General features: G+C 49.9%; 2 protein-coding genes across 4 annotated transcripts; one reads left to right on the forward strand and one right to left on the reverse strand.

The window, feature by feature from the left end:
* The first annotated feature begins 61 nt into the window (after positions 1 to 61).
* WDR6 (WD repeat domain 6) lies at positions 62 to 12,540 on the forward strand. 2 transcript variants are annotated; one of them, XM_074283230.1, is made up of 8 exons: positions 62 to 282; positions 3,305 to 5,354; positions 5,595 to 5,753; positions 6,694 to 6,777; positions 7,254 to 7,370; positions 7,825 to 7,943; positions 8,045 to 8,910; positions 11,840 to 12,540. In XM_074283230.1, the coding sequence occupies exons 1-7, from the start codon at positions 195 to 197 to the stop codon at positions 8,518 to 8,520; spliced, it is 3,093 nt and encodes a 1,030-aa protein (XP_074139331.1). In that variant the 5' UTR covers positions 62 to 194; the 3' UTR covers positions 8,521 to 8,910; positions 11,840 to 12,540. The 2 variants fall into 2 exon arrangements, with proteins under 2 accessions (XP_074139331.1, XP_074139330.1); XM_074283229.1 differs by having other exon boundaries at positions 3,305 to 5,753.
* Positions 12,541 to 12,745: 205 nt separating this feature from the next.
* Positions 12,746 to 21,089, reverse strand: DALRD3 (DALR anticodon binding domain containing 3). 2 transcript variants are annotated; one of them, XR_012484888.1, is made up of 13 exons: positions 20,856 to 21,084; positions 20,264 to 20,568; positions 18,982 to 19,244; positions 18,746 to 18,831; positions 17,346 to 17,471; positions 16,162 to 16,232; positions 15,931 to 15,992; positions 15,447 to 15,553; positions 14,813 to 14,980; positions 14,584 to 14,642; positions 14,155 to 14,268; positions 13,483 to 13,551; positions 12,746 to 13,342 (listed from the first exon to the last, which is right to left on the reverse strand). XR_012484888.1 is itself a non-coding variant. In XM_074283232.1 (13 exons), exons 1-13 carry the CDS (start codon positions 21,039 to 21,041, stop codon positions 13,223 to 13,225), a joined length of 1,668 nt encoding a protein of 555 aa, XP_074139333.1. In that variant the 5' UTR covers positions 21,042 to 21,089; the 3' UTR covers positions 12,746 to 13,222. The 2 variants fall into 2 exon arrangements, 1 of the variants encoding a protein (XP_074139333.1); XM_074283232.1 differs by having other exon boundaries at positions 14,813 to 14,936; positions 15,471 to 15,553; positions 20,856 to 21,089.
* Between the last annotated feature and the right edge of the window lie 694 nt (positions 21,090 to 21,783).

The raw sequence follows: 21,783 nt of genomic DNA on the forward strand, positions 1-21,783 counted from the left end.
GTTTCTTGGTAGGACGGAGGGGTGGTCTTGAAATGAAACTGGCCAATGATTACCGACTTCGGAAGGAGTAGGTCGGGACGCCGGTCCGCGACAGACCGCTCATTGGCTGCGGTGCCGCTTTGGGCTTCTGCGCGCGAGTCGGGCGCCCGTCAGGAACCTGCGTGCGTGTGCCTCGGGCCCTCTGCGTGCCGGCCATGGGCTCTCCCAGAGGGAAGGCGGACTCCCTGCTGCTACTGGCGCCCATCACCGCCCTGGAGTGTGTAGGGGACCGAGTCGTGGCAGGTAAGGGGCTCCGGAGACGTGCGAGGCCCCTCGCCCTCGGCCTGTGTCTGGCGGGGCCTGTGGGCGCGCGGGCCTGGGAGAGGCGGAGCGCGACTCCTTATCTGCCGGGCGGCGGATCCCGGCCTCAGTGTCCTCGGCCCACTCGTTTCCCCGCTGGTGCGGACCCTTTGTCCCACGGGGCTGTAGCCGCCGATCGTAGATGGGCCTGGGAGCAGAGAAGGCGGCAGCGGGGCAGGCCCCCCGGAGTCAGGCTAGGATCGGGCTCCGGAGCGGCTCTGCAGGACGGGAAACTGAGGCAGCTTTTACCCGGAGTCAGGTAACAGACCGAATTGCCAGCGGCCTGAGTGTGACCTTGCGCGAGTCAGTCCCCTCCTCTGAGGCTCCTGGGCTTCCAGCGGCGGGAGGCGTCTGGGGTCCCCAGCAGAGCCGTGGCCCGGGGTGAGGAGCGCCCAGAGCCTCGGGGTCTCGTACTTTTGCTGGAGGAGGCTAGAGGAGAGCAGTGACTTGCACTCAGTGAGTCGCACTCAGGAAGCGGCGGAGCCGGTGGTTGTGAGCGCAAATCTGGTGTTCTCTCCGTGTACCCGAACCTGACAGCCGGCTTGGGGGGGGCGGTGCGGGCCGGGGAAGCGGGGGAGGTAAACCGCGTAGAGCGGCCGAAACAAGCCGCTCTACCTGCATAGATTTCCTGAGTAAAATGTAAATGCGGCCCATCCAGCCGGAAACCCGCATGCTCCGTGCGAGCTGCGAGAACAGACCCAGCTACCCCAGGCCCCGCCCAGCCTTCAGGAGCCCCCGGGCCGGCGTCCTGGGCTCTCACCTGCTGAGGCTACCCCGCGGTCCCAGCGCCCCCTCGTCCTCACCGAATGCTTAATACGCCCCAGTCACCAGGGCATCGTCTTGCCTCTCTAATGTCCTTGGCTCCAAAAATGTGGCATCGTAGCTGCCAGGGACGGGGCTATGCGGGGCCTCTAGCAACCGTTTGGCTAAAGTTGGGAGAAAAAGTTGATGAATATAAGAAATGAAATATCTCACCGAGAACTCCACTGACTGACTGACGATGCAGGAAACAGTTATTTTACATTCTTGCAAACATGGCTGTACCTCGTTTGTTAGATGGGAACTCCCTTACAGAGGCCAGGGCAAGCCTTTTGGGGTTTAGTTAGCCCTGGTCCATCCTTCCGGATCCTTTCCCGGTACCTTTCTCCCTTACAAGTAGACACTACACCCAAGCTTAAGCACCATGTGACCAGAGCCTTTCTTCCTTTGGTTCTGTCCTGTGAGTCTTTCCCCATCCTTCCTTATCCAAGAGGCAAACTCCCCCTCCTCATGTAGCCAGTCCCTGCCCCCAAGGAGCTTACATTCTTGTGTTCTTTTGGGGGGAAGATAACCCTAAGGGGGGGAGGGCAAAGTCTATAAGGCTCCTGTTCAAATCTAAAACTTCCACCCCCGATAATTCTTTGATATCCTTGTGGGTTTCATCTTTTTGATTTTCATTTCTCCAATTTAATTTTAATAATTTCCCATCCTTTCACACATGATTGATTTTAGTTATTTATAAAGATTATTTAAATTGATTCTACACACCTACAGAAGTAAATAGGTTAGTGGAACAAATTAGAGATAGCCAGACCAGTCAAATAGTTAATCATCAAGCATTTATGTATCTTGTCAAATCCTAGGAATGCAAAGAAAGGCAAAAAAACCAGTCACTGTCTTAAAGGGGTTTACATTTTAAAGAAGATTGTGCATAACTTACTAGGTACATGTAAAATAAGCAGTTTCCCACAAGCCTCCTGGAAGAGTAGAAAGGTGAGATTTAGAATCTTCCAAGTGTGGAGAAAACCAGTGAATGTAAAGGCACAAAGATCCAGGGTGCAGTAATCTAGAACTACAAGTAGACCAATGTAGCTGAGTATCAAAGGGGGGAAGTAGGGTCCAGATTTTAGAGAGATTTGAATGATGTTTGGAGTTTATTTTTTGATCCTGGTGGGAATAGGGATGAATTGAGATTCATTGAGCAAAGAGGCCATTCAATTGTGAGCTCCTTAAAGATAGGATCTATCTTTTGATCTTTTTTATGTCCTGCCTGGCACACAGTAGATGCTTAAAAATGCTTTATTGATTGTGAGGTGATGTGGTTAGATGAATCATTTTGGCAGCTGAGAAACGGCTTTTAAATTTGGTATTCAAGAGATCATTAGCAACTATAAAGAAGGCAGTTGATGAGGCCAGAAGTCATTTTTACAGAAGAGAGAATAGGAGCACTGACTGTAAGCTCCTTTCCCAAATTTCTCCCAGATAAGAAAGCATGTAAAATGAAAGAGGGGATAATTGGATCAAGATGAAGGAGATGTGGCCACAAGTGCAAGCAGCATGGAAAGCTTGAGGATGACTGGGAATGATGTGGGGACCATTCACAAGGAGGGAAGGACCACCCTTCACCTGAGGCCGGAATAAATGGAGATGTCTTCGTTTATGGTGGAGGGATAAGAATATGAGGAAAGGAGAAGAGAAATAAATTTATGTGAATGTCTGTTTTGGGGGGGGAGGGGAGAAGGTTTCTTGGAATAGTAATAGGATTGTCTTACTTGGTGTGGAGGAGCCCATTAAGATTAGAGAACTTTGTGACTTTGTAGTGGGCCTCATCAGCATAGTTTTGTGATTTTCTTTCAGCTCTGTTCAGAAGCACATGAATAAGCATGAAGGATGCAGGTGGTGGAAGTCATCCAGGCACGAGGCAGCAGTGGGGAATGGTGGATTTGGAGACACAGGAGCAGCTGTTAAACTCTCAAGTCACTTGCTGCTTTACTTACCTTTGTGACCCTGGGCAAAGCCATCTGACTCAGGGTTTCTATAAAATGAGGAGATGGCTGGATGACTGACATTCTTTCTGACTCTTAATCTATAATTCTGTAGGAGGGCTTGATGAGCCCTAAATTTCTTAAGTCACATTTATAGGGACTTCATCTTCAGAATGTACATGTTGATAATCTTGACTTTATTTTGTTATTTTGCTATCCAGGTGAAGGGCCCAACCTGCTAATCTATTGTTTGAAAACTGGTGGGCAGCTTGTAGTAACCCAATTTGTGCCAAGTGTCCTCCATCATTATTACATCCATGGTATCAGGGAACTTCAGAGCCCAGCATCTGCGCAGGCGTCAGAGACGACCTTGGCTATCTTTGGAAGCAAAGGCCTCCGTGTGCTGACATTGAGCTGGGGAGAGGAGGCAGTGAAGCTGACATGGCTGTCCCAGCTTTGTGAGCTTCACGACTGGATCTGGGATCTTCACTGGATCCAGGTTCCTGGAAAAGCCTCTCCTGCCCTGGCCCTGGCCCTGGGACATAACTCAGTGGTCCTTTATGACCACCTCCATCAGCAGGCCTTGCAGGAGGTACACTGTGATGAGGTGTGTATGATCTATTCGGCTTGCTTGGTAGGGAAGGACTGGCAGGAGCTGGTGCTGGTGGCTGGTACTGTCTTTAATCAGCTGGTGATTTGGCACCCAGCTGATAGCACCAGTGAGAAAAGAAGAGTCGGAGTAGAAAGAAGAATAAGTGGGCACGCTGGGGTCATCTTTAGCATCTGCTACCTGGAGAACAAAGGCCTTCTAGCCTCAGCCTCCGACGACCGGAGCGTCCGGGTCTGGAGGGTGGGAGACCTGAGGAGCCCTCACAACTTAGTCCAGTGTGTCCTGGTGTGTTATGGTCACCAGTCCAGGGTGTGGTCTGTCAAGCTCCTGGACAACTCTATCATTAGCATTGGAGAGGATTCAGCTTGCATTGTATGGAACTACGTGGGTGAAATCGTTCAGAACTTTAAAGGACACAAAGGTCGGAGCATCAGGGCTGTGGCCATCCACAAGACACAGGCCTGGGTGGTCACAGGCGGAGCTGACTCGGGCATTAGGCTTTGGCCCCTTAAAGGGAAGAGGCTTCTGGACAACAGTCTCTTACCGCTGGACTTTAGCTCGTTCACAAAGAAGGGATCTCCAAAAGCCTTGACTTTAGTCAGTCCTTCCTGGCTTCTTGTGATGACTGATCTTGGAGCCGTTTATCTTTATGACTTGACAGTTAAACAGTGGAAGTTCATCTTGGATGATATCAGCTACCAGTCCTACAGTTTGCTGACGGCTGTTGAGCTCCCTGGTGGCGGTGTGGTGTGTGCCCTGGGAAACCTGGAGGGTCACGTTAAAATATTCTCCCTCGGCTACCCTCAAGAGGCAAGGGACCTGAAGCTGTATAAGGGGAAAGTTCATAATCTGAGCTGGGTCCCACGCCAGCCCCAGGATGCAGGAAGGGATGCTCTGTGCTGCGCCCTTTTTGCTTCTGGCCCGGAGGGTGTCATCTTGTGGCTGGACATCTCTCTGGGTCCTTCAGGGAGGCTGAACAAGGTGGAGGAGCGATGGCGCTACGTCCTTCCCCTCTGCAAGCACAGGTGGCACACCTGCCTCACCTTCTTACCCCAGGGGGACTTGCTCGTGTGTGGTGACCGCCGGGGCTCTTTGCTCTTGTTTCCTTGTGGAGAGGCTGCCGCTGAGCCGAGTGGGGAAGAACGAGGAGACCGGGAGAGCAGCAGCAGTGCCGACAGTGACGAGGATCGGGGGGCGTCCGGGGAAGGTGCCCCAATTGACCTTCTGTTTGGCATTCATGGGAAGCAAGGAGTCACCTCAGTGACCTTCCATAGGGGTTACATCTACAGCACGGGCAGGGATGGCTCCTTCCAGCAGCTGTGTGTGCAGGGCCGGCGGCTCCGGCCGCTGTGGAAACGCAAACCTTGCAAAGGCCTGGACTGGCTGGCTGGGCTCAGCTTCTCTCCTGATGGAAACCTCCTGGTCCTTGGGTTCCATTCCACTGACTTTGTGGTCTGGAGCCCAAGCACTCATGAGAAGCTGCACGTAGTGCCCTGCGGCGGAGGCCACCGCTCCTGGGGCTATGCCCACTCTCCGGATACTATGGTCTTCGCCTACATCAAGGCTGGGGACGTCCTGGTGTATGAGGTCCACGAGGAGCGCAGCTGCTGCCCAGCAGTCCTGAAGGAGTCCCTGCATGGCCGGGAGCTCACCTGTGTCAGGTACGTTGGGGCCGTGCGGACGCAGGAAGGAGGCCGCACGATTGACATCCTGGTCACAAGTAGTGAAGACACAACTGTGAACATCTTGGCTTTTGGAGCCGCTTCCTCTGGCGCCTTTTTGCTTGCTACCATCAATAACCACATCTCCAGCGTGCGCACCCTGGCACTGGGTGGGCCTCATCCTGATAGGGGAGAGCCTCAGACAAGACTCCAAACTCTCCTTTTCTCTGCTGGCAGTAGGGCTGAGATGCAGTGCTACCAACTGCTGGTCACTCCAGACCCCAGCACCCAGGCAGGGCTCGCCTGCCAACTTACCCATCTGGTCTCTCACCGCTTAGATGAGCACTGGGACCGCCAGAAGAACAAGCACAAGGTTATCAAGATGGACCCTGAAACCAGGTGACATTTATAACCTATATTGACTTACACATGGGAAGCTTGAGAGGAAGCAGGGTTACTAGCAGTAAGGAAAAGGCCTGGGCTCTCTTTCTTCTGTCTGATGGTGGAAAGCTGGCCCTTGGTCTTTTGGAGGAAGCCCTGGTCTAATCAGGTTTTCTATTTGTTCATCACCTACTGTGCAATGGCCCTAGCCTCGGGGTCTGGGTGGAGATGGGGAAGGGGATAAAAGAGGAGAAAAGATGTGGATGCTTAACACTAGTAAACAGTAAAATGTTGTAGTCTCCATTGGTGTTGATCACTGTGCTCTGGGAGCTCAGAGGATGGCAAGGGTGGGGAAAGCTTCATGGAGAAGGTGATAAATTCTAAATGGAGGGCCAGAGGCTTTTTTTCCCTATGAAACAAGGGTAGTTTTTCTGCTTATGGGAGGGTGAAAGGTTTGTTTGAAAAGGAAGATAATGGAAAAAGAAAATTCATTACTAATGTCTAAAGGTGTATGCTTAAGGTAGTGAGGATGTTAGCTAGGAAGGTGGCAGTGGGAGGGAAAGGGAGAAGAGGAGGGATGAATGAGAGATTAAGAAGTAAAATTATAAAATCAACAGGGTTTGGCAATTGTCAGGAAACAGAAAGTAGCCTGGAGAATGAGAGAAGTATATCCACAGGGATCCCTCCCTGGGAACCCTTGATCTTGTGAGGAGAGTCACTAACTTTAGGAGATAAATTTGGATAGAGGGGAAACAGATCTAACATTTAACAGTTATTTTTGAGCGGCAACCAGAGGGCTAATGTGTCTGAGCTGGATTGCTGCCCTGTTGAGTCACACTAAAACTACTGCTGTACCTTACTAACAAAAGAGGAATTTAGCGTAGCTCGAGTCCCTTCACAGCCTTTGGGTGCTGATTATTCCTTCACCAAGATTAGTCAGCTCTGTCTCTAATCTCAGGTACATGTCCATTGTGGTGGTGACCAGTCCACAGCAGAGACCTGGCCTTGTTCTGGCTGCAGCCTGCAGCGATGGCTCTGTCAGGTGAGTAGCAAGTTCGTTTTTTTGTTCTTTGTGGGAACATGAGGGAAGATGGAGGCAGAGGTGAAAACAAGGACAGGGAAAGAAAGAGCGAGCCATATAAATGACAGATCTTTCAGAGTCTGGTCCTGCACGCTCTTGGATGAGACCATACTGCAGTCACAGTTTGTTCTCAATTCTCTGCATGTAGGTCATGATTTAGGCAGGTGTAAAATACATGGAGACTAGTTTCTCCATACTGCCCAATGGGGATAATTCATAACAGCGTCACATCATACTTGGCAAAACATGAGAAGGAAAGAGTAAAACCCTGGCAAGTGATGTTATAGGGGTGGCAAGATTCAGTGCCTGCCTGTGGTCACCCAGCCAAGTGAAGTATCAGAAGCTCACTGTGCCAGACGCCTAAGTGCACAGGGAAGTTGCCACTTCACTGGGAGATGACTATATGATCTTGCTTTCCTCTTGTTCTTTTTTGCGAGGCTCTTTCTGGTGGATGAATTAGCTCGGAAAGCACAGCTCTTCGCAGAGTCCTTTTACCATCAGCGCTGTGTCCTAAAGATCCAGACATTGACATACGAGGCAGGAACTGGAACAAGGTGAGTTGGGCCTGGGCCTTGTAGGAAATTGCTTTAGCAACCTGTGCCATACAACATCCTGAGCATTTGGCTCAACCAGCCAGAGTCTCTTAGCCTGCTGGAAGCATCATTATCCAACAAAGACAGATACAGGCCTGAGAGGGAGAGAAGGTTTGGAAGGACCCCTGAACTTGGAGGCCTGCAGACATGTACCTGTGTGGGAGTCATCAGTGCACTCAGCTGGGTCTGAAAGTTCTGTTTCTGGTTGGACAGGATTTGGGCCAGACAAGAACAGCAGTAGCTCTAGGAAACCCTACTGGGCTTCCTTGCCTTGGCTCATGAAACTTAGCCAGAAAAACTTGGGCTAAAAATGGTGGGTAAAAAGACCAGTTCCCTTCCTGACACCCTGGCAGGCCTCAGAGTGGGCAGCTGGATGCCCTTTAACCAGCAGTTTCTGAAACTTTCCCCTTCGTAGAGGTGTGGTCCTGTGTAGCGCTGCCACGGATGGGAGCATTGCTTTCTGGGACATCACTGCCATCTTAGATCGTGCACCTGAGGTCCTAGAGTCGCCAGGGAGAATGCAACCCCCTTGTGGTGAGTCTGGCCCCACCAACCTCCCTGAGAGCATCTTGCTTCAAGCTTGCTCTCCTTTCCTGATGAGATGGCTTCGTCTTTGACTAGCTTTTGCTTTCTAGATCTGGGACGCCCCTGCCTGACCGTCCAGGCGCACAGCTGTGGAGTGAACAGTCTTCACATCAGGGAGACGCGCACGGGGCAGTATCTTGTGGCCAGTGGCAGTGATGATGGCTCTATCCACGTCTGTCTGGTTGCTGTTAAAATGCCCTTGATTCCACAGGGCCCATCACAAGAGGACAGGAAGTTCACTCCAGAGACCCACGTACATGTGGTGCAGAAGTTTTCTGTGGTTTCAGCTCATGCCGCCCATGTGACCGGATTGAGAGTCCTGAGACCGGACCTCCTGGTCTCTGCCTCTGTTGACCAGCGCCTTACATTCTGGAGCTTAGGTTCTACTGGCCTGGCTTTTGTGAGCAGCAGAGTCTGCCATGTGGCTGATGTGGCTGAAATGGATTGCTGGACCAGCAGATCGTGTCAGAGCTATCGCTGCGTCCTCTCTGGACAGGGCTTAGAGATTGTCCAGTGGGTAGGGTGAATGGTGCCCTGAGAACAGCCAAGAAGAAACCCAGTCTAGGGCCGAGCTTCATGAAGAAAGCTTTGTCCCTGGTAATCCCAGCCCTGGTTCTGTCCCTATCCCTGGCAACAAATCAAACACTTGATCCCCTTCAGTGAAGGAATAAAGAAGCTATAAGTAGGGGCAGCTAGGTGGCACAGTGGATAGAGCACCAGCCTTGAATTCAGGAGGACCCAAGTTCAAATCTGGTCTCAGACACTTAACACTTCCTAGCTGTGTGACCCTGGGCAAGTCACTTAACCCCAGCCTCAGAAAAAAAAAAAAAAAAGAAGAAGCTATAAGTGGCCCAGTCACCTGAGAAACCTTATTTCACAGAGAGAACAAAGGACTTTGAGGATGTTGGAACCCAAGGTAAGAAAGAGTGGCTCTGAGAGGACATATCCTTCATGGCTGCCAGGGTAGTAAACAGTATCTTCCTCTGATCCTGAGGCTTCTGGGCATCTGAGACAGGAACCATTAATGTGCATGATCTGGGAGGAGCTCTGTAGCATTCCAGCCTCTCCAGGCACAGGTTGGGTAGCCCTGGGGGACAGGATGCTTAGGAAGAGGGCGTTTTGATTTCTTCTGAGGAAGGAGGAATGAAGGTGTTTTACTCGGTGAGAAAGTTTTCTGAATCACAGAGCTATATTTCAGAAAAGAGGTTCATGTTTCTGTAATACTTTGTGTCTAAGGATTTTCCCCAAGCAATTAGTGAACTGGGGAGTCTAAAAAGCACGGCTCTCATTTTGTAGCAGAGGGAGCAAGATTGGCATTTATTTGGCATCAGTCCTGTCACTGTCCTGTTCCCCTTCCATTACCTTGGGTACAAGATTGCCATTGCTGTGACCTTCAATTTGCCTTGCAGTTGGGATCCTTCTCTCCTACTGCTTTCCCACTTTTCTTGCTTTAATGCAGCCTTTTCTTTGCCCTTTGTGTGGGTGGCTTAAACCTTGGGGTTCCTTCTTTTATAGATCAGTTCTTGTAGTCAGAGAGCTTTCTGTGCTTTTGAGTCTCTTGATTCTGTCTTCAGCCCTTTGTGTTCTGACTTTCAGCATCTCACACTGTTCTCTCTGGAGAGAGTTCTTAATTGGTTGTGTTTTCTCAGTCTTTATCCTTCTTGACTTGTTGCCTGGGCTCTCGTGGGTCACCTCCTGAGTGACTGCCCCTCTCCAGGCTCCTTTGCTGACTTGAGGTCCACCTCACATCCCTAACTATGGGATCTGTCAGGGGTCCGGCTCTCACTCTGCTCTGTTCTGGGGACCCTCATCAGCTTCCATAAATTTTAACTCTCATCTCAGTACCCATGACCTCCCAATCTCTTTATCTATAGCTCCAGTCTCTTCCCAGTCCACCATCACTGTAGCTCCAGTCTCTTCCCAGTCCACCATCACTAATAGTCTGTGGAATATTGCAAATCACATGTCCCAGAGACACCTCACACTCAATTCCCTCAATTCCCCTCGTCTAGCATTCTGTCTTCAGTCCAAGGAACTGCCTTTTTTCTAATCTCCCAGGTCCATAGTTGGTATCGTGTCCCTCCTCATATCCAGTGTGTTGGCACATCTCTACCATTGACCTTTTCCCTCCATTCACATAGCTGTCCTCTTTACTGAGGCTCAGATGATCATTGCAAGTGACTTCTCATTGGTCTCCTCCCTGCTTCAGGGCTTTTGCTACCTTGGTACATGCACTGAAGGCAAAGTCATTTTCCTTAAATACAGAAATGACCAGGTGATTTTTCAATTCTTCCATCACTGGTACCTTCCTGTTTTCTCTAAAATCAATAGTTTTAAACCTCTTGTTATGTCATGTGCCCCTTCTTAGAATGTTTCTAAAGTCATAAAATACAATGCATAGGGTTACAAAAAGTTATACTGAAATAGTTATCAAAATATCAAACATATTCACAGATCTGTTCTCGAGAATAAAATTTAAATTCTTTTTAAAAGCTTTTAAACCCTGCACAGTAGCCTAGCCCAACCTGTCTTTCCACCCTCATTGAATATTACTCCCCTCTCACACCTGTGATCCTGACAAACAGGCTTTCTTTTACTCATTCACAACACTCCATTTCCCATCAGCTTTTGCAGTGGCTATATCCTTTGCCTTGAATGTACCCCCTCCTTACATTTGCCTTTTAGGATCCCTCTTGTTCTTTGAAGCCTTTATTGATTTCACATCCATTACCCAACACCACTCTATTTTTTTGCTTAATTGCTCCACATGTTTGTATTGTTATATTTTTTTATTATACTCATTTCCCCCATATTATCAAATCCTGTTTAAAGCAGTTATTGCTTCATTCTGTCTTTGTATTTAGATCTCCAGCACCCTACATGTAGTAAGGGCTTATTTTTTAATTGATGGTCTGAATGACGTCCCCACATGTAGAAGCAGCAAGCCAATCTGAGTGTGTTCAAAAAAACCCCAGCAGCACCATGCTTCACTAATGATCACAGCTCCAGTCTTTTTTTTGGGAGGGGGGGGGAAGAGGGAGGAGTGGTGGTAGAAAAAAGAGGTGTTGTCCTCTTTAAGGGCAAAGGTTAATATGGAATTCCTTTTGGTTCATGCAACTTGATTTGCAGTTCCAGCTCTCCACATACATTCACTTCAGCTCAGTTTCATTTGTTCATTTATACCCTGTGCCTGGGGTTTGGTACACTTGTATATACAGGCTCTGCTCTGAGAGCTTCTGATCTATTCAGATATACAGGAGAAAGTGAAATAAGGACAGAGATGTGGGCAAAGTGCTATAAGAATTGTGGGCGTGGGAGCAGGGCTTGTATGTCAATGTACAGTGTCCTTAGTGTCTGAGAAATTTTACTTGAAGGTGATGGTGGTGACAGCAAATCATTTGAAGGTACTTGTTGTAATGCTCTAGTCCATTTTAAGTGGAATTCTGAAAGAGGCTAGTAGGAGTTTAGTCTGGTCAGGTATGTTGGAACTGGGTTGTGAATAGCCTTCAATAGCAGAATCAGTGAGTAAAGCATTGGAGGGCCACAGAAGTTCCTGAGCAGAGAAGTAATCATAGTACATGTAAAAAGATTACTCTGGCTCTAGTATAGAGGGGGGCGGGGGTAGAAATGAAAGCAAGGCAGGTCCCATAAAGACTGGAAAGCAGAAACCCTAAATGCACTGTTCCATTTTGGCCCAAGAGCAGCAGAATTCCAAGGCAAATAAATTTAGTTGCCTCAGGTTATGTGCTGATGCCTGATATAGAAGTGTTCTCAGAGCAGGGGGGCCTGCTGAGGCTAAATGACTTGTTTTCTAAAAAGTTTCTCTGTATTTGTTTCTTCCACAGAACTCACCTCTCTGGGAAGGCAGCTTACAAGATAATCACATCCCACCTTCACTTGGCGCCCAGCCTGAGCTTCCCCATCCTCAGTTGCCCCTTCTTTCTGGCAAAACCAGATTTGGTTACTCAGAACCACACCAGATGGGTTAGCGGTGTCACTTCCTCGACCCCTTTCTCCTCCGAGTGTAACAGACTGCTGTCACACATGATGAACCCTATAACATCACTCTGCTCTCAAGACACTCAGGACTAGGGAGCCCTGGGGTCAGGGACCAAAGGTCAGACCTGCAGTAAGTTCAGGGGTCACAATCATGCAGAAGTGCTGTGGGTTCATTGGCTCCTACTTAGAAAACTGCTCCTGGATGTTTTTGAGGAGCCTCAGCTTGCTGCTGTTCCAGAAGAGCCAATGTAGAGGAGATGTGTCTACCTCCCAACCTCCCCCAATCAGTGTCCATTTAGTAGTTACTCTGTTGGCACTGATCAATCACACAGTTGAGTTGGGAAATGACAAAGGTCAAGGGGTAGGGGTGGCCGTTGGCAGCAGCGATTAATGGGCTCCTCAGTGAAAATCCGTATGCATTGTTAAATCAGCAAATCCCAAAGGAAGGCCCAGCCTTGGCCAGTCTCTTCATACTAGAGTACATGTAATCCTAGGACCTAGTACATTGGCTTGAGTATGTGTTTTAATAAATGCTTATTAAACTGGATTACTACTTGTGTCTCACTGCATTTTTGTGGTCTGAGCTACTACTGCCTGACTGTGTGCTTTGCCAGCAAGCAGCAGGACAATGTGGGGGCTGTACCGCAGCACAAGTGGAGGGTTCACCACCACCCCACTCCACCCCCCTGCAATGCTCATGCCTTTGCTTGATGAAATTGGGGCAGGAGGCGAAAGAATGGATTCAGAAGTTGTTTAAAAGTTTCAACTTGGCTATTGTTCCTCCTGAGCAGAAACCCAAGGTGCCCTCCTCCTGATAACCAACAAAAGCATTTTATTTTAGATAGAAATGTTTGCTGCCAACTTCTGCCAACAGTCCAGGGGCTTTCTGGGCCCTGATAGTACTAGAAGAGTTTCTCTTTGCTTGTTAGTAAGAGAAATGATAAATTATCTTAGGGAACAGTAGTGACTGCTGAGTGTGGCCCAGCAGATGGAGTAGGCCACCCAGAGATTGCTGGAGGCTATAATGGTGGGAGATAATTTTGGCCAAAATACACCATTTTAACCAAGGAAAGGTAGGCAGCAAGTCACCACAACCAAGCACCCACCTTGCTCCCCTTTACAAAAATGCCCTGAGACCATGGAAGCAGGGTATGGAGAGTCCAGTGCCCTAGGGGTAAGCAGTGAATGGCACATCGGGAAGGCCCTTGGAAGAGGAGAAAATCGTTCCCTCAGATCTGACTGAGTGGGGGAAGATGCAGGGTGGCCAGGGCACTGTGAAAAACCTCCCGAACAGCATGCATCAATTGTAGCCGAGCAAACATCTGGCCAAACAGGTGAGGTTGTGGTTCCTGCAGGGAAAGGAAGCCATTCCGCACATATCAGGGCAGATCACCACAGCACTCTCCCTCTTGCCACCCCCCAGACAGCACCCCCCCCAATGAGCCTCTCCAGCTGTCATGGCCCTAGAGGAGGTCAGAAGAGAACTCACCCCAAGGATGTGTACTCTGTTATAGTAAGAGCTGAAGTCCATGCTCAGATGCACCAGGAACTTGCACACCTAGGGAAGAGAATATCCCTCAGGTTCACCAAGACATAGAGGTAAGAGTGAGACCTGAAAGCAGGAGGCTCACCTTGCACCTCCCTTACAAAGGAAATCCTTGGATATAGGATTTTCCCAGGGGGAGCCAGGAGTAGGAGAGAAAATCGATTTTTGTCAAATTCTTTTGTCTATCAAGAACTTTATGCTTCTATGTAACCTAAATCACATTCCACCTTCATTCTTGAGCCCCAATGCCCAGCCTGAGAGCCCCATCCTCGGCTGCCCTTTCTTTCTGGCAAAAACAGACTTGATTATTCAGAACCACACCAAATGGGTTAGCAGGAATCACTTCCACATCAGAAAGTAGCCCTTTGATCCTCCATTCATGGCCTCTTTGGGTACCAAGCAAAACTTAAAACTGCTCCTGAGAACCAAACTACCTCTTGTGTCGGTCTGGGTGGAGAGGTGGAGGAATGTTTTATTAATCTTCCGGAAGGCCTGTTCTCTGGCAGAGAGGGGGCCATCTGTGCATCTGTGCCTCCCGACCAAGCTGGCTCAGAGAGGACTTGCCCCACCCTGACACACACCCCCCCCTGCCCCACGACGGGCATGGAGCCGTACCGCCTCTGTGTTGGCTGTTATCCGGATTCCAGGGCTCTTGACTTGGAGCTGGGCTGACTGGCTGAGCACCTCTGGAAAGGGGATGATGCCATTGAAAAGCAGAAGCCATTCCCCCTGTACAGAGAAATGCACTTACTGGAGACACACCTTCATCTGGTCTGGCCTTGTTCCTCTGATCGGCCTTACTCACCCTTGGGTTCCAGGACTGGCAGAAAGCTTAGTTTGATTTAACAGACCAAAGTTTAGTTGGGGTAACTAGATCATTAGTGTGGGGGAAAGTGTGAAGAGCCTTTTAAGAGTGAATAAAGGAGGCTTCAGGCAGGTTTATCCAAGAGTTCCATGTCTTTGTCTTTCTAATAAGCATATATTTGCTCTGCAAACAGGGACTTTCCCAACTATCCCAATCCCCTCCTTGTCCTGGTCACTCACCTCTTCACGTAACAAGGAGAAATCCAGCTCAGACACATCAGGAAAAGCAGGATATAAACCTAAAAATGAGAAAGCTCTCAGAAAGTGGCCAAACGCCCTTGGCCATCCAGAGAAGTAGGATGCTTAGAGCAGCTTCAAAACCATCAAGTTCAAGTATAGAAGAACAAGGCTCCTGATTGCTTCTGTCCTTGCGGGCATCTGACCGACGTCCCTGTCCCCCATAGCTTACCTTGCTCCACACCCCGCTGGTAGCCATCAAAGAGTGTGGCAAGGCGGGCACAGTTGTACATGACAAAAGCTCCACTCTTGGTACCTTTGGTAGAGATGCTGGTGTCCTCCAGGTCCAAGGCCATCTGTCAGCAACATGACAGTCCCTGAACCCCAAGAGTTCTTGTATCTGGAGTCAGCCCCACCTCCCCTCTGTGGCAGAAGCCATGTTTAGAATCAATTGTTTGAAGCTGAAAAAGAGATTACCTAGTCCAATGCCCTTATTTTATCAAGGAGAAAATTCAGACCTAGAGAAATGACTTGCTCAGTGACAGAACTGGCTGCGCCATATCTAGAGTCTCCCCTTTGATTCTCAGACTTATTTCAGATTCTTATCTTATTTTTCCTACATCACAGCTTCTTCCCCATTCAGCCAAGAACACTAAGCATACGGGCAGTTCTTCCTCAACTTTCCCTTTCACCCCGTCCCAGAACCTTTCAAAGGCATAATTTCCCTATCATGAAGGAACGGCATTATGCTGATCCACTCTTAAGTTCTGCTCTCCATTTTGGGCTGTAAGGGGGAAAGCCTGGCCCATAGCATCCCAGGTATCCTTTCTCCGTTGTGGCCTCCCAGGGTCTCATCCCTTGCCCACAGCTGCAGGCCAGCCAGGTCTCACCTGACTTCGATGGGCTGTACTTAACATTTCAAATTTGATTGCAGCAGAAGTAAGAGCCCCAATTATTTCATTCCAGGTCTCATCTATGTATGGGGCAAAATCCAAGACAGGCACATCAGTCTAAGAAAAATGATCAGCTCCCTCCCTCCTCCTTACAGTGCTCTCTGTTATCTCTAATCCCTTTTCCCTTTCTCAGCTCAGCAAGGGGTACAACAAACAAAACATAACAAAACAAATTTTGGAGGAAAAAAGGACAATGCATTCCACAACCCAACAGAGAAGAGATTTTGTACTGGGTCTCCCTCCCGTAATTCCCAGATCACTAATTGAGACACTGCTAAGAAACAGGAGAGGCCCAGCCAGTCCCCACCCGCCATCTTCTATCAGGGGCAGAGCCAGGAGCCTCAGGGAGGAGGGTGATCCCCCGGGGCCTCTGGCTCCCACACCCACAAAGCATTACCCTGAACAAAGTCAACTCCATACTTCAGCACAGAGGCCTCCCGCATCTGGGCCTGCCGGAGCCTGCCAAAAACAGCCCAGGTGAAAATGAGATGCAGCGGCCCCTCTGGCCAAAGCCCCCCAGGGAAGGCCTCCTTACCCCGGGGACGAGCCGGCTGGCTTTCCAGCCCCACTCCAATCGTCCCATCCCAGGATGTCACCTCCAGAACGTGATCCAGAGCAGCCTCCTCACCTGTAGTACTGGGGAGCACTCAGTGGGGTAGGGGAACCCACAACTTTCACTGGTCCACAGACAAGGTGCTTCTGAAAGAGGGGGAGATAGATGGTAAAGTCCCCAGACTGGCCTGAGGAGAGCTCTTCCCCCACCCTAACTGCTGGGCTTCCAGGTAGAGGCCACGAGCCTCCAGGTGGTCACAGTCCCAGCGGCTGCCCGCTTCCTCCATCACAGCCTCAACCCAGCTGCTGCTCTCCCCATCCTGCTCCCTGCTATGGGTCTGATCATCATCCTACCCACAATTTATCTGTGAGTAACAAATGACAACACTTAGGAAGAGCCCCCTAGGTGCCATGTACTGTGCTGAGGGAAAGGCATGGAAGCCAACAAAGACAGACAGCTCCCACGTCTCAGAGCTTGAGCTCTAAGCAGGAAAACGCTGCAGACAAGGCCCAGGCAGGCGCCAGGCAGGCTCCCAGGGCATGGCTTTGCACAGCTTCTGGCACTCCTCATTTTTCACACAGACACAAGACTTGGCCTTCCAAACCCTCACCAACCCGCTTACATGTTCCCTCTCCTAAAGCACTTGCCACTTGTCAACCAGACTAGCTTCTCCAGGCTCTGTCCAGCACCCCGGACACCCCCTTCCCCAGAATGCCTTCGCCCCTGCTGCGCCTCCTAGGCTTAGATCTTCAGTTGAGACAGTGATGACCCCAGTTCACAAACCAAAATACTTAACATTTCATCACACTCTGCCTTGTTCTCAGCCTAACACAGATGTTTATAATTCTCTTGTCTAATTTTGGTGGGTTGTGATGTTATAGCAAAGAGACAGAAACTGGGAAATTTCTGAATCCTCCATGATACGAGAGAGCCCAGTAAAACAGCAATGGCTAATAACTGTGTGCGTCACTGGTGAGATATGGGCCACTTGTGGCCCACTCAAGGTTCCATACAAAAAGGCAATTACTCCTCCTCAGGCCCAGCCCCTTGGGGTTTAAGAGCTGAATGCACAGAAGGGATACATGGCTGTGATAGAGGAGCAGGAAGGAGGAGGCAGCAAGTCATAACCTGAGAAGGCAGCAAAACACATCCATCCATGCAAAGATTAGTGTGTGCTGGTTGGCAAAGGGTGGAAAGGGAAGCCTATGAGTTCTCAGGTGGTCAAGGAAATGACGGGCTTTCACTGATCCGTTACTAACCTGCCTGGAAGGGGCACTGACATCCACCAGTCTCCAGAGCAGGTCCACCTTCTGCTGCTGGAATGCTTCCTCACAGCTCACCACATGCACCACGGAACAGACTGGGCCTCCCACCGAAGACTCAGCCTGCGGGAGGCAGCGCAAGTATTGGAACCCCCATTTTGTAGAAGGAGAAACCAAGGGACCACCAGATTCAATGGTTTATTCATGGTCACACAGCTAAAAAGTGATACAGCTTGACAGAGTCCAAGGCTCTTTTTAGTTTGCCAGTCCCCATTTCAGAGCAGTCAGCATCACTGCTGGGCTTGTCTGCTTAGCATAATTGCTGCCATACAGTAGGTGCTTAATAAATGTCTCTTGTAGAAATGCAAATTACGACAACCCTGTGGTAGCAACCTCTCAGGTTGGCTAAGATAACAGGAAAAAATAATGAAGAATGTTGGAGGGGATGTGGGAAGACTGGGACACTGATGCATTGTTGGTGGAGTTGTGAATACATCTAGCCATTCTGGAGAGCAATTTGGAACTATGCTCAAAGGGCTATCAAACTGTTCATATCTTTTGATCCAGCAGTGTCTCTACTGGGCCTGTATTCCAAAGAGATGTTAAAGGAGGAAAAGGGACCCACATGTGCAAAAATATTCACAGAAGTTCTTTTTGTAATGTCAAGGAATTGGAAAATGAGTGGATACTCATCAGCTATAAAACAACTAAATAAGTTATGGTAGAATAATGTAATAGAACATTAGCATGCTAAAAGAAATGACCAGCAAGATGATTTCAGAAAGGCCTGGAAAGACCTATATGAACTGATGTTGAGTAAAGTGAATAGAGCCAAGAAAACATTGTACATAGTAACAACAAAATTAGGTGATGATCAGCTGTGATGGACTTGGCTCTTCTCAATAAGTCAATAATTCAAGGCAATTCCAATAGACTTGGGACGGAAAGTGCCATCTGTATCCAGAGAAAAAATTATGGAGACTGAATATGAATTGAAGCATAGTATTTTAACCGTTTTCTTTCTCATGTTTTTTTTTTTTTTTTCCCATTTTCATCTATTTTTTTGGGCGCAGCATAACAAATATGGAAATATGTTTAAAGGGACTGCACATATTTAACCCATATCAGAGTATTTATTGTCTTGGGAAGGAGGGAGACAAGAGGAAAGAGAAAAATTTAGAACAAAAATTTTACAAAAATGAATGCTGAAAACTATTTTTACATGTTTTTAGAAAAATACTATTGAAAAAAAATATTGTAAGAACAAAAGACATCAATAAAGCTTCTATTTAATAAAATGAAAGAAAAATAAGTGTCTTTTGACTGGCTGACTTAACCCAGATCAATTCAAGGGATAACAAAAAGAGAGATGATGGGGAAAGAGAGATTTTACATACCTTGCTGTGACTCAAAGGGAGATTACTAGAGCAGTGCTGGGCAGCCTCTTGGAGCTCCATCAAGGCTCCCAGCTGATCCTCAGTTACTACAGAAGAAGGAAGAAAGGAGAGGTGGGAGGAGCCCAAGACTGGCGTTTCTCTTTAACTATGAATTGGCATTCTCCCTTGGCAGAGTCTGAACCAAAGGAGGAGAGCTGAGGGCCATCCCTCCCCAAAGGTGACTTCTTAGCTTTTACCTAAACAGATGTCCAAGTTGGGGTCAAAGCCTTCCAGGTCTGGCTGCTGCTCCAAAAACTCTTTCAAGGATACTTTGCATACCACTCCGGGAGGTAAGTCTTCGGTTGGGGCAGCAGCATGATCTCTAAGAACTTCCTTCAATGCTACAGTGGATTCTGGGGCTGAGGATGACTTGGAAGCTGATGGCCAGTTGACTTTTAGCTGCTTCAGGAAATCCCTAAGCCCAGGGTCCTGTACAGCTGGAACCTGGTAAACCGTCACCCTGGAGAGCAAACAAGAACCCTAAACCTACTGCATCAACGCCAAAAACAGCCAATGGTCCGACCTTCTTAAACTTCAAGAACCCATGTTCTTGGGGCCTTTACATTCAACATGTCCTAAACTGAAGTATTTTGCACTACAAATACTTAGACCTGTCCTTCCTGCAGACTTCTCTATGGACTCCACTAACCACCCAGTCACTAGAGTTTGAGCCCTCAGAATGGCCTCCTGCTTTTCTTTCATTCCTACATCCAAAAAGCTTTCTCCAAATTACAAAAAGTGGCTAAGCCCACAGCTTAAGTGAATTACAGGTATTTAAAGATGTGCCTTTTTAAAAAAGTCTTTATTAACAATGGTTCATAACTGCTTGCGGTTTTGCAGTTTACGCAGCCCTATAACGTTAGGGGACAGATAGCATCCCAGTTAGGAAAAGGGAGCTCAGTGGGATCTACCCACACTGACACCGGTGACCAAGAGTTGACTCCTCCCTCCGTCTTGAAGAACAAGGCTATTTTCTAGTCTTTTCTTTAAGTCTTTTCTTTTTTCTCCATTAGAACTAAAGAATCTCATTCATAACTTGTATACCGGCTTGTGCATTGACAATTATATTCACGCACAAGGGTTTCCATAACTTCATTTGCAGAAGTTCTCACGCCCACCACCACGGCTCACATCCTCTTTGGGCCCCAGTAAAGTTTCTTGATTCAGCGTCCTGATGATGCGCCTCTCCCCACTTTTGCTAGAATAGCTCTGAGCTAGCTAGCAGTCAGCCGTTCTTCTGGCGCGAGCGCTCTAACTCAGAAGGACCGGCCTGCATCGTCTCCACCCGGGACGGACTTGCACACCACAGGGACTACACACAACAATGAGGCGCGTCCGCCTCCTCCCCGCCAGCGTCCCGGTAGAAATTATGGCGGGATTGGGCTGGGGCGCAAGGCTTCCCGGGGTGAAATGCCTGCAAACCTTCCTTTCGCTTTGATAACCTGCCGTTTCCCGCCAGCCGCGCTGGCTCTGACTCACCCCTGTGTCCGCAGGGCCTGGGCCAGGTGGTCGGCCACCAGGACGGCTCTCAGCTGGCTCAGGCTTAAGGCGTCGGGGCCCCTGGCGCCCTGCAGGGACACGCAGTCCAGGATGACGCTGCGCTCCGAGGCCGACGAGGCCGGCTGGGGAGCCACGTAGCCCTGCAGGGAGCTCAGCACCTGTTCAAAGACGGTGGGCCTCTCCAGCTGCAGGGCCAGGCCGGCCTGGGTCTGCGTGCATTTCTGGATGGGAGGCACACCCGGGCCCTCTAGAGCAGCGACCCCCTCGAGGATGTCTTTTGGCACCTGGGAAGATGAAGGGGAGGGATGAGGAGCTGAGCTAGTGACCTGGAGGATCACATGACCCGCTCCTGAGCTGGGGCATCCCTCCTCCCCGGGAGGGGGCCCATTCGCCTCCTTTCCCCCTCCTTCCCCGCAGCCTCCGGTTGGAGGTTACACGGCTGCTTCCAGCTCAGCCCTAGGCAAAGGGGCAACGTCACGTGCGTGTGCCCCAAGCTGGGCATTCGAACCCCGGGGATGGGAGGAAGGCGCTAGGGCCGGGGTGCGGCCACTCTCCGCCCGCTGGGCCCTACCTGCCCGTCCCCGAACAGGGCCCGCAGAGCGCCGCGGGGCGCTAGGAAGTCGCGGCTGCGCAGGTTCCGGGCGCTGTTCTCTTTGAACCACACGGAACCGCCGGAGCTGGCAGAGAGCGGCTGGGGCTTCAGGGCGGCGTTAAGGGCCCCCAAAGTTTCTCCGACCCCGAAGCGCCCGGTCGCCATGGAGACCGGAAAGTAAAGGGCGGAAACGGAAGCCGGAGTCTCGGGCGTGGCCGGAAACGGAGCGAGCGCGGGGACGGCCACGTGGCGGCCAGGTTCCCTGAGCCAGACCTGGCGGCCGAGCACGTGGCAAAAGGGTGCCTTAAGCTCGGGAGCCTGCTCGAAGAGTGGGTTAGCCCACGCGAGAACTGCTTCTGCAGCCCCAGGCGCAGACCCCGCCTCATAGATTTATTAATCTCCAAAGTAGGGATCAAGCTGTTGGTTCTCGGGGGTGTCAAGAGTCCGGGAAGTTCCCAGTGGTACCGAGGCGGGGAAAACCTGCGACTCGTTCGAAGACCCCGCCCCCTTTGCCAGAATACGGAACTTTCCCCCTTAAGAGAGTGTGGGAGGAACCCCCTGTAGGTAGGGGGTCATGGGGCTCGGGAAAGGCTGCTCACATCCGGCTCCGACTTTTCTTTCCCAAAGATTCATATTTGACCCAACAGTAGGGCTTTTTTTTTTTTTTCTCGTTTAACAGTGAAAGGGAAGCCGGGTAGGAGAAAACCCGGGGCAGTCTTCCCCTCCGTGACTTTGGCCACATCCCCTGTCCTCTCCTTGTAAGGGGCCCTGGCCGGTGACTCCGCGGTGCATTCTAGCGCGTTTACCTCTCACCAGCTTCTAAAAACCAACCCTCCAGCATCTAGCTTTGAGCGCTGAAGCTCAGAGGCGTCATCAGGACCAGCCAGGCCTGCAGCGACTTCCCAGT

The sequence above is a fragment of the Sminthopsis crassicaudata genome, chromosome 1, assembly GCF_048593235.1.
Source record: "Sminthopsis crassicaudata isolate SCR6 chromosome 1, ASM4859323v1, whole genome shotgun sequence".
Lineage (NCBI taxonomy): Eukaryota > Metazoa > Chordata > Mammalia > Dasyuromorphia > Dasyuridae > Sminthopsis > Sminthopsis crassicaudata.

Coding starts and splice junctions, on each gene's coding strand:
- WDR6 (XM_074283229.1), top strand. CDS start 195: ATGGGCTCTCCCAGAGGGAAGGCGGACTCCCTGCTGCTACTGGCGCCC. Junction 283..3,304: donor AGGGGACCGAGTCGTGGCAG/GTAAGGGGCTCC, acceptor TTTGCTATCCAG/GTGAAGGGCCCAACCTGCTA. Junction 6,778..7,253: donor TGCAGCGATGGCTCTGTCAG/GTGAGTAGCAAG, acceptor CTTTTTTGCGAG/GCTCTTTCTGGTGGATGAAT.
- DALRD3 (XM_074283232.1), bottom strand. CDS start 21,041: ATGGCGACCGGGCGCTTCGGGGTCGGAGAAACTTTGGGGGCCCTTAAC. Junction 20,569..20,855: donor CCCTGTTCGGGGACGGGCAG/GTAGGGCCCAGC, acceptor TCATCTTCCCAG/GTGCCAAAAGACATCCTCGA. Junction 18,832..18,981: donor CAACTTGGACATCTGTTTAG/GTAAAAGCTAAG, acceptor CTTCTTCTGTAG/TAACTGAGGATCAGCTGGGA.